General features: G+C 43.0%; 1 protein-coding gene across 1 annotated transcript in view; it reads left to right on the top strand.

The window, feature by feature from the left end:
* Positions 1–279: 279 nt before the first annotated feature.
* The window catches only part of enpp6 (ectonucleotide pyrophosphatase/phosphodiesterase 6), a 39461-nt gene continuing 28585 nt past the window's right edge, over positions 280–11155 (top strand). Inside the window, exon 1 of the mRNA XM_075480810.1 lies at positions 280–563. Within this exon, the coding sequence (XP_075336925.1) occupies positions 308–563 (256 nt within the window). The 5' untranslated portion in view covers positions 280–307. The remainder of the gene's footprint in view (positions 564–11155) is intronic.

The raw sequence follows: 11155 nt of genomic DNA, 5'->3' as shown, positions 1-11155 counted from the left end.
TGCTGTAAAAATTCAATATTAGAAATTAGAATGTATTTAAACTCTGATGGCACTGAAAAACTTGCATACAGCTGCCTATGCAAACCTGTGGAAGCTCACCGGTTACTGCCCATTTGAGTTTGCTGTCTCTCCAATTCCGACCACATCCAAGTGTTCTGTTGCCTTCCTTTAAAAGCCACGCCCCTAATAATAACCCCAACCAATCGCATTGGGTATGGGCAGGGTTGGCTGAACCAACCGTGGTCACAGCCAGAGAGACTTTCATATGCTCGGGGAACTGTGTGAGAGTACAGCACGAGGAAACATCATGCCACCAGGACAAACGCCCGCGTGGACCTCGCGCCTGCTCTTCCTGCTGTTTTTGCTGGTCGGAGCACAGCAGCAGAGTCTCGCGGCTCGACCGTTGCTCGTGTTCCTTATCGACGGCTTCCGTTATGACTACATGGATGACCTGCACGCACTGCCCGGATTCCGCGAGCTCGTGGAAGATGGGGTGAAGGTGGACTATTTGACGCCGGACTTTCCGAGTTTGTCATACCCCAATTACTACTCACTAATGACCGGTAAGCTCGCCTCGCTGTGTGTGTATAAACAGGACGCCTCCATTTCCCTCAGTGGCGGCTGCTGACTTTTAAAACAGGGGAAGCCCATATTACGCGTTCAGGGTTGTAGTGGCTCGTGCCATCCCAAAGCAGAAGATAGCTAGGTTAAAAAGAATTACGGTAGTTATAACATAGCTGTGTCTAGTATGACAAGTATGCCCAGCAAATACACAGAAAGAAGGTATAGACTTTGAAAATTCACACAGCAAGGCCAAAATCAAGTATGAAGGAATCTAAGGCCTGTAAATGGCTGGATCAGAATCTGTGGAGCATTTTCCCTGTCATAATGAATACTTAGAGTTTGATGGTGGTGGTAAGTATTCTTAAAAAAGGTAACATTTGTGAATGGGCAGCATGAATTCTGGAAAGAAACAACTAAAAGTATTACAGCACTTTCACAGACAACCAGTCTCTTTCGTATCCGCTTTGGGACTGAAGTTCCAGCGTGCTTCTCCCCGCTTAAAAATTCGGCTGCCACAACATCTGTCATGATGGACAAACACTAAAGCCTGGTTTATAGTCGGTAACGCAAGACGCAACGCAAGACGCAACGCAAGCCCTTGCGTGCTTGCGTGTGTCACCTCAATTTTCTAAACTTCACGCAAGACGCAAGACGCAAGACGCGAGCAGAGCTATAGAGTAGCCACTCTGGACACGAGCACAAGCCACTATCTACATCACATCCGGCGGCGTGTTCATCTTCCGGTTGGTTGTTCCTTGGCACCACTAAAAATACCCTAGCCTCGCCCCTGATCACACACAGATATGATTGTTATGATTGTTTGTCTGTATGTCTGTTTGTCTGTATGTCTGTTTGTCTGTATGTTCGTTCGTCTGTTCGTGCTGCAATCTTGCGACCTCCACAAGGTGGCGCGACCTCAAGGTGCCAAAGGCAAACAGAGCCAAAGCCAGACAGAATGCATAGTGCGCGGATTTGCTGTAATTATTAGCACAACAAAAGATTGCAACGGCAAGCCAGTGTGCATAACTGCATATAGCGTAATAATAACGGCGAACACTGCTTCCCGACAGAACACTGCTTCCCGACAAAACATGATAATAATAATAATATTAATAATAATTAATAACGGCGAACACTGCTGTTCAATAATGAATAGGGAGAAGGGAATGCCTCTTCTGCTGACAGCGCCAAAGAACAAGTAGCCCACATCAGGAACGTATGTCCATACATGGCTCGCTATCCACAGGTAGGTTGGCGGTTGGCGGAGGTCTGCACTCTCTGAGTGCATTTCTAGTTTAATTTGGAAATGACATGTCACCGCCTGCTGCTGAGAGATCTAACAATGTGTGTTCCTTTAATGAGAATAAAACACTGTGTTTTAGGCATTATTGGATCTAGGACTCATAGAAATCCTGGATCTGCATGTGTGTCATTCTTGCCATGCATTGAAGGTTTTTGGTTTTTGGTTTTCGGTGTTTCACCTGCCTGGCAGGGGCTTAATGCCAGAGAGAGCACTGTTTACAGGACTTCTTTGTTTCCATATTAACAGCACCCCTGTAGATGTGTCTCCACACTGGTTAGAATGAGTTACAGTTTAACACAAGCTAGATTGACACTTTAAGAGTTGAAGCCTAATGGTTAATGATAAATTCCTGTGCATGTGTACGGTTCTGTAACTTATTGCACACTTTGCCAGACGTGCTTCTACCTGATTATTCTGGGGTTTGTATTTCTGTGTGCTGTTTGATGTCCACTGAATGTACAGAGCCCTCCATTATATGTTGGGACATCTGTCGCATCTTTCTTTGAGTTCCCCCTCTGCTCCTCAGGGTCAAATTCTAATCATAGAATTCAGATGTGATTAAAGTGGATATTCTAGACTTTCATTTAAGGTGTTTTTTATACATTTCAGTTCCACCATGTAGAATTGACAACACTTTTTATACATAGTCTACCTTATTTCAGGGCACCATAATATTTGGCACAGTTGGTTTCCCAGATGGTTCCTCAGGTGTGTTTCAGTGCATCTGATAAACACGAGGAGAGAAGCTGGGAACACTTTGATTATTCTTTTTTCACCCAGTCCTTTTGTTCTGTCTGTGTTTTTGCATTTGTTTGTGAATTGGGTTGTTTGCTACAGTGTTTGCCTTTTGAGCTGCTGTCATGGATTTGAAGATCTCCAGACTCCAGGCATGAGTTTAAATGAGATGGTTGCTGTTACTGCTGTAAGGTTCTGTTTACTGTTGCACTGCACCGGACACCCCCATCCCCGATTTCCATTGTATAAATTACACCCTGGTCATAACAACAGGGTTGGTGGAAGGTTGTGACTCTCTCAGGGTCAAATGCTTGGGGGGGGGGGGGGGGGGGGGGTGGGTGTTATCAGATGACAGAGTTGGGATGCTGTGCTTTAGTAAAGACAGGATCACTTTTCTTTCACCAGCTGTGACAGTTGCTGTGTGCAAAATGCTGAAGTTAAAGTTCTTTCAGTTCGGCTGGGGATCACATGTGAGTCACAAAGTAAGGTCAGCATGTAGGATTCAAAAACCTTCAAAACAAAGTCCTGAAAAACATAAACAATAAGGCCTTTTTATTCAGTTCAGTTCATTTATACCATGTAATTCACAACAAATATCCTATTAGGGCACTTTGAGAAAATAAACTAATTAAATATACATTTATTTAGCTACACTCCAATTCAATCTAATTCATTATAACTGTATTCATATAATGCTAATTCATAAAAAGTAGCCCGCCTTTGAAAACCAATGGATCACATCAAATCTCTAGCTTGATCCAGTCCCCCATCCTGGGCATGCACAGACTGGCGTGAGAGGAGAACTCCCTTAATCCGTGTCTGCTTTGAGTCAGAACCTCAGTTTCCTATTGGTCAGAGGCCTCAGGCCTCTGGGGTTTCGCCTGACAAAGAACTGGCATCAGCTGAGCTATAAACACCACCGAGATTCCCTAACAGGAAGGATTTCAACAAGGAGTAAAACGGAGGGAAAAAATGGAAAGAGCACAATAAGCTTCAAGAAAAAAAATCACTAATCCAAATATCCCACAAACGGAGAAGGAAAGATCCTTAGAAGACAACCAGTCGAGAAGAGAACCAATCCAACTGTCAGAACACGCAGAAGCTCTAAGATTTAATACGGCTCAACGGAGAAAACGGTGGGATATCAAACCCAACGCAAACCAAATGGCAAAAGAAAAAGTCAGGGAACGAAGACTGCAGCACTATGATGAAGCAGATACTGAAACAGCAGGAACATCGTCCCAGGAGCAGTGGACAGCACTCCTGGCAGAAAAGGACAAAAACTCTCAAAGAGGAATTGAAAAGAGCCAAAGACTCCAACAAGGAGCTGAACTTCTAGTAAAGCAGGAGGCTGAGAGACTTCGACAGGAACCTAAAAATGTGGTCAATTCTAATAAGGACAAAGTGGTGCAGGGCCCGAGCACTGAGAAAGAAGATGTCCAGCAGAAAATGGTGCAGGAGATCAAACTCCTTATAGAAAACTCAAAAGCTACGGAGATGCAGCTACAGACAGAGCTGAACAATATCAAACTTTCATATGAAAAACTCAGCAGTAAGAATGAAACTGATGTTGTTGTTCTGAGTAAGCAGGCAAAAAAGTTTGAGCAACATCTGGAAGAGGAAGTCAAGGCTCATGCCCAAACTGTGAGGGAGGACCAACAGTTAATAAAGGACCTGAGAACCGAGCAGGATGCTCTACAACAACGAATGACGCAGGAAACTGCGTCCCTGCAAGAAGCTACGAAGGAGAAGGAGACTGATTCACATGATCAGGAGGACCACTTGTTAGCATATCAAGAGCTCAAGATAAAATATGGTGCTGATGTTCTTGCACTGAACAAACAAGCAGAAACATATCAGCAACAGCTGGAAAAGGATGTCGAGGCTCATGCCCAAACTGTGAGGGATGACCAACAGTTAATACAACAACAAATGGCGGAGATTACACGCCTCCAACAAACCTCAAGAGATATGGAGACATATTTAAATGGGGAACTAAATAAAATAAAACATTTCAAACCAAGAACTGATGGCCCTGTCACACTGTTGCGTATGCCAGCGTATGAAAATTATCACTCATACGCTGGTATACGCTGACATACGCTAGGGGAACGTTAGGCATAGGTTGTATACGTTTCAAGCACGTTGGCATACGTTGGCATACGCTGAGGCAGAAATAAATTTTTGAACATGCTCAAAACTTTTGTGCGTATGCGAGCGTATGGTTAATACGCTAAGCATACGCTTGGCATACGCTGAATACGCTAGAGGTACGATATAGATACGTTACTGATAGGTGGAGAACGCTGGACATAAGTTGCCATACATTGGCATGAAGGTGTACCGTACAGCTAGCGTATTTATAGCCTCCGCCCGTCTGCCGCCTCCATCTCCGCAACTGACATATCTGAGGCAACCGACGATTCACGGGAGCGGTCAGGAGGAGGAGTACCAGCCGCAGGTGCACCAGGCATTTCAGCAGGTTTGGGTGAGAATGATTCTTGTGTTTTTTTGCCTTTTCCTCGGCCCAGGGCCCGGGCAAACTACGATTGCTTCTTGGGAGGCATGATCGAGATGAATGTCTCGAGAGATGTTGATAGCGCGTCGTCTACAGCAATAATGGAGCAATGTGGAAAGGCTGCTGATATAGGAGCGTTGAAACGTATGCTGGGCATGCGCAGTTCATATGCTACTCATACGCTAGTCATACGCAGAGTACGCTGGTTATACGTTGTTCATACGCTGACATACGCTGGCCATACGCTGTCAATACGCTGACCATAAGCTACTCATAGGTTCAATACGGTAAGTATACGCACAATTCTTTATTTTCAAGGACTTTTCGTGCGTATGAAAATTATATTATTAATTTTCATACGCAACAGTGTGACAGGGCCATTAGCAAAAAGCATGAAGCTGCTCAGAAGCATTACACTGAAGTATTCAAACAACAGTCTGACAGTGAAATAAATGCTCACACACAAACTATAAGGAACGGCCAGCAGATAATCCACCAGCTGAGAACTGAGCAGGACGCTCTGCAACAACAAATGGAGCAGGAGATCAATGGTCAGCAACAGATTTTGTACCTGAGAGAGACTCAATTTCAGGCAGAACTACAAAACCTAAAAACTCAGCTTGGAGATCAAAGCCATTTCTACAGTCTGTTGAACCCCCCCAAAACACACCCAACACAGTTCCTTCTCTTCTGGAAAAAGACTCTCACAGTCGTTTTGAGAAAACAACGAGACAGAAGGAGAATATAAAGATCAGCACATGGACCCAAGACCGTGAAGAAGAACATAAGAACAAGATCCAAAACACGTTTTCAAACAGTTTAGATCACAATTCAAATCTTGAAATAAAAAAATAATAAATTCCATCACATATTGCTGTATTATTTCTAAAAGGTCTAACATGTCATACAAAAGTTTAGAATCACCCATAATTAATACGCTTTGTAAACTGTGCTTCTAATAAATGCTGTGACATGCTCATGATAAATGTACAATGATAGTCACCTTCTTTATTCAGCGTTTTTACTTGCTGACATTTAAAGAAAAGGCTACTAATAGTTAGGATTTGTCAAGGTGCGTGGGTGCGAGGCGTGGAAAGGGACACGGATGCGGACTTCAAAAAAGGAAACTTGATTTATTTTTCAAAACAAGGTCAACATAAAGCGAGGCTGAGCCGGATAACAAAACTAGACTGTGGAAAAATAAAACATGACTAAGGCTGAGACAAAAAAACAAATGACTTGACTTGGCTGTGACCGTGGTGAAGGGTGTAAGGATCTCACAAAGTGCTTGGGGAAACCTGGAAACTTAAGGCGCCGTTTACACATACCCGGGTATTTTGAAAAACGCATATTTTCTAACCTTCGTTTTCAAAAAAAAACCCGTGCACACAGCCCCGTTTTTTAAAAAAACCCCGTCTACATTGATCCGGAGAAATACGCTATCAGGAGCTGTTAAATTACGCCAAGCCTGACGGTGGCAGTGTTAGAACAATGAGAATTCCACACAAGCCAATCAGAAGCCTAATAGAGAACCGCTGACAGGCAACTTTCTTCACAACATCAACAGAAGCGCGCATGTGAGTACTCTCACCCTGGATGTGCGGGCGTAGCAGTTCTGCTAGGGAAAGGAGTGAAAATCGTGACATCCTGAAATTTTCCCTCCATTCCTCCGGGACAACAAAGCCATTTTCAAAATTTTCCCACCATAAAGCAGTCCGTCCGGGTCTAATCCAGAATCGCCGTCGCTGGCGGTGGTATGGCCGGGCTCTGTCTGCCAACAGAAGCTCCGCAATTGTTGCCCTCCGCGCCGTAATGCGCCTTTGTTGTTCAATACTTTGTAGGAGTGTAATTTTCAAAATCACACAAGCGAGTATAGCTCTCAACAAAATAAATGCTGCTAGTACCTCCATGCTTGCCAGATAAACAATGAATGGCGTTATCCTGCCACTATGGTGGATAGGGGCGGGGCTCTGTACTATGACGACAACTCCGCATTCCATTCTGAAAACTCCGTTTTCGTCTTTCAACCAGTTTACACACAAACGCTAAACGGAGTTTTTAAAAAATCTCCACTTTTGCCGGAGTTTTTTTTTAGCTTCGTTTGCGGAGGAAAAAACTCTGTTTGTGTGTAAACGAAAGGCACAAACGAAGGGAAAGGTCTTCGTTTTTCAAAATACCCGGGTATGTGTAAACGGCACCTAAATACTGAGTGGGTGATAGGTGAGTGAGTACAGCTGATGGGAAAACTACAGGTGGTGTGAAAGGGTGATGGCAGAGCAACAGAAACTATGGGGAAAACATGGCCAAACTAAATACTGGACTGAACTAAGAAACTAAGGCATGGGAGAAAACTAAAACATGGCAAGACTAAGAACTAAACATGAACTTGAAAACTAAGACATGATAAAACTAAACAAGAACTAAAAACATTTGACCACAGTAGGCACAACTGGATTATACCTAGTTCTATGCAATCTTAGAACTTTCCAGCTAATGAAGAATTATAGTTGTATTTTTGGGATTCTTTTTGGAATAACTAGACAATTCTAATCGTTCTTATTCAATATGTAAGTGGTTGAGCTGAAATGTGAGGGTATCTGCATCAGTTAGGTGGGAGAAAAATCAAGGCAGAAGCCTGGCTGCGTCGATCCCTAGTGTCACAAACTGGCACAAAATAACAGCTTAGTATTTGCTGTTATGTGGTGGTACAGAGTCAGACCGTCTCAACCATAGACATAATATACGTAGACGCCTCACAGACTGACGCTGCCTATCGGAGCTGACGTTTCAGCGCGGCCGCCATCTTGGATGGGTCTCCAATGTCCCCACATTGCATTTATTTTGACTGAGGAAGGTGTATATTCCCAACTACAATAATCATAACTCCCCGAATTTTTATGTCTATGGTCTCAACTCCACACAGAACCAAGGCATGCAGCATGACGTCACTTTGCTGCCGTAAAGCGAAGCAGAACACGGCAGCAGCTTGAAGCTGGGGGCCGAATGTCTGCGCTGTGGAGGTATTTTAAAGTGGATGACAAAAACGTCTCTTCATTTAACTTTTTTCCTCCAAAGACATTGGAGAAAATGGATGAGAAAAAAAATAGTCTACCTTATTTAAAGGGGATAGAGAATCAAAATCGTCTTTTTCCCGTTTTTGGTGTTAGTTCTGAGTCTCCCCGCTGTGGGGAGTACACACGAAGTGCCAGCAAGTGTCAGAACCTCTGTTTCAAGTCCTCCCCTTTTTTGAATAGCCCCCAGAATATCCCCCAATCCGTTTTTGTGAAAAAGTGATGTCACTTTTTCAGCAATCGCCCCCCCCACACCCAAGTCCACAGCCACCCCGTTTCAGATATGCCCCTTCGGCGAGAAACAGGAACAGGTGAGCCTTCCAAGGCTGTGAAAGCGGACTACGATCGTTACATATTCTTCCCGGAAAGCAATGTTCACGATCAATGGCTTTTATTTATTTTTAACAGCATCCCCTGTACATACAACCTTTGCTCTGCGGATTTCACGGAGTACAGTTTCACAAACCTTGCACGATTCCAAGCAGCTCAGTAGATGGTCAGTTCCGACAGGGACAGACCCAGACTGCAGCGAGCTGTGCGCTCCGCTGAGAAGCTGATCGGCTGCAGCCTCCCATCTATCCATGACCTGCACGTCTCCAGGACTATGGAGCAAGCAGGTCGGATCACAGCTGACCCTTCTCAACGCTGCACATGGACTATTTGCACCACTCCCCTCGGGCAGGAGGCTTCGGTCCATTCGGACCAGAACCTCCCATCACAAAAACAGTTTTTCCCCCCTTGCAGTCGGACTTATGAACACTTCATAATCACCTCGTAACCTGCCCCAGTCACTTTACCATCATTAAAATTGCACTAATGAAGCTGCACTGTTGTTGCTCTGTATATTGGATACTTTGCATTGTTGTACACACCTTGTACATTTTATATTCATATATTTTTATTCTTTATTTTTTATTATTATATCCTATGTTACATGTTTGCACCTTACGCCGCAGCAAATTCCTAGTTAGTGAACACTGTTCACTAACAATGGCAATAAAAACGAATTCGGATTCTGATGAGCTTTCTTTCCAGTCAGTGTATTACTCTATAGCTCTGTTTTCAGTGAGAGCAAGGGCAGCCAATCAAGCAACGGCAACCGAATAGCGCCAACACCTACCTGCATTTCATAATGAGGTTGCCAGATAAGCTCTGAAACGACGCCAATAAGGGAAAAAGACGCATTCTAAACCCAGCATAGTAACAGCTGTTTCAGAGAGCCTTTTAGGGAGGCTCTGAGCCATTACAGACCCAACCAATTTTTTTTTGGGCTACATATCACATCACAGAACAAGGATTAATGCCCCATTCAACCATTCTCTATCACCTTTAAGCTAACACCTGCCACTGCGATGCATCTTCCTCCACACATACTAGCAGAAATAGTAGCAGTAACAGAGATATATATGAATACTTGTGCTACTTTATTTGGACTGTGAAAACTTTAGCTCATTTAGAAGGATTCAGAATTTTTGGCATAACTATTTGTTGCTGTTTCTACTCTACAGTGATTTTTTTTTTTTTTTTTTTTTTTTTTTTTTTTTTTTTTTTTTCCCAATTTGAAAAATACTCTTTTTAAAGTAAGTAAGGGCTTAATCCTGGTAGCCCTTTCATACCAGCCATACCAGATGATTATCCATTTGAAATTTCATGCTGATTACATATATATGTTTTATATATATATCATATATATGAGCCAGCTATATGTACTTCTTTATGCAAATGGATGTACTTTTATAAGCAGTTAAAGCAATGGTAATGACAGAGTATCGGCTTGTAGATTTTTTCAAGAGCTCACTGTTATCCAGCAAGTGAGGTTTGGTACAAACTGGATTTGGTATGGATGAGGAATAACCACTTAGATTACAAAAAGTAATTATGTTGATATGAAATAGATATGAATGTGTTGATCTGCATTCTAATAAATTTGGTGGACATATCAGTTACTTCCAGTGAGCTGCACACAATGTGTTTCTGAGAGTCAGATATTCACTTTAACTCTTCTTAAAGGAGGAATTTGATTGGACTTATGTGTGTAGTTGATGACAGCTGTTTCTTTACAACATGATTGGATGTTGCGAATTTTAAGATAATTTTGTCTCTTCTGCAGACTGATGAGTCATATCCACGAATGTTGGACCACAGCGACAGCAGTCCCTCAACTACAGGACATTCATTTCTTTGTCATATCTACCTTTTAAACTGCCTGAATGTTTCATGTCAAAAGGAGATCTTTGCTGCTGATTCCACTTGTTATCTTCATCATTGATATCCAGGACTGTCATATCACAGGCTTTGTTTTGAAACATACAGACAGTTCAAAGGGTCGAGTGAGGTCAGAGCATCAGTCAGCTGTTTACTGAACAGACAGGGAAATGATGACCTTGCAGTTTTAATTGTTCCCTCCTAGCTTGTTGTGATGACTGGATGAGGTTGCATTAACTCACCACCCACACACATACGTTTGCTTTTATATGCCCCCATGGGCAGGGGTGCAAATCCGATGTCATGATTGGGGGGACACAAAAGTGATTCTTTTTTTTTGCCCATATACAACTTATTTGTTCCACCATTTCAATCATTTCTTCTTAGATGTGAATCTAAAATGTGAAGAATGTGAAGTCTGAAAAAACATTTGTTCAATTTTTAATAATTTAGGGTATTTTTATTGGGGGGGACAATTCATGTTTTTCAGAAATGGGGGGAGGTGTCCCCCCCGGGATCTGCACCCATGCCCATGGGGATTCTTCATTGACAGTGCATTCCCATTTCACTCAAAACAGACGACAATACATACAATGAGTACTCGATACCCACAGTTGACCTGATCTTGAGTGAGCGTGGTTTCCCTTGATCTCCATTCCAAACTCCAGGGCAGCTGTCGAGCGGCGGGGGAGTTAAACATCCTCAAACCTAACCATTACTTAATCTAACCCTAACCATAAAAACAAAGTTATAACCTGA

Source organism: Odontesthes bonariensis, chromosome 13, assembly GCF_027942865.1.
Source record: "Odontesthes bonariensis isolate fOdoBon6 chromosome 13, fOdoBon6.hap1, whole genome shotgun sequence".
Classification (NCBI taxonomy): domain Eukaryota; kingdom Metazoa; phylum Chordata; class Actinopteri; order Atheriniformes; family Atherinopsidae; genus Odontesthes; species Odontesthes bonariensis.
The sequence above is the reverse complement of the archived record's forward strand: the minus strand, read 5'-3'. Positions and strand labels throughout refer to the sequence as shown.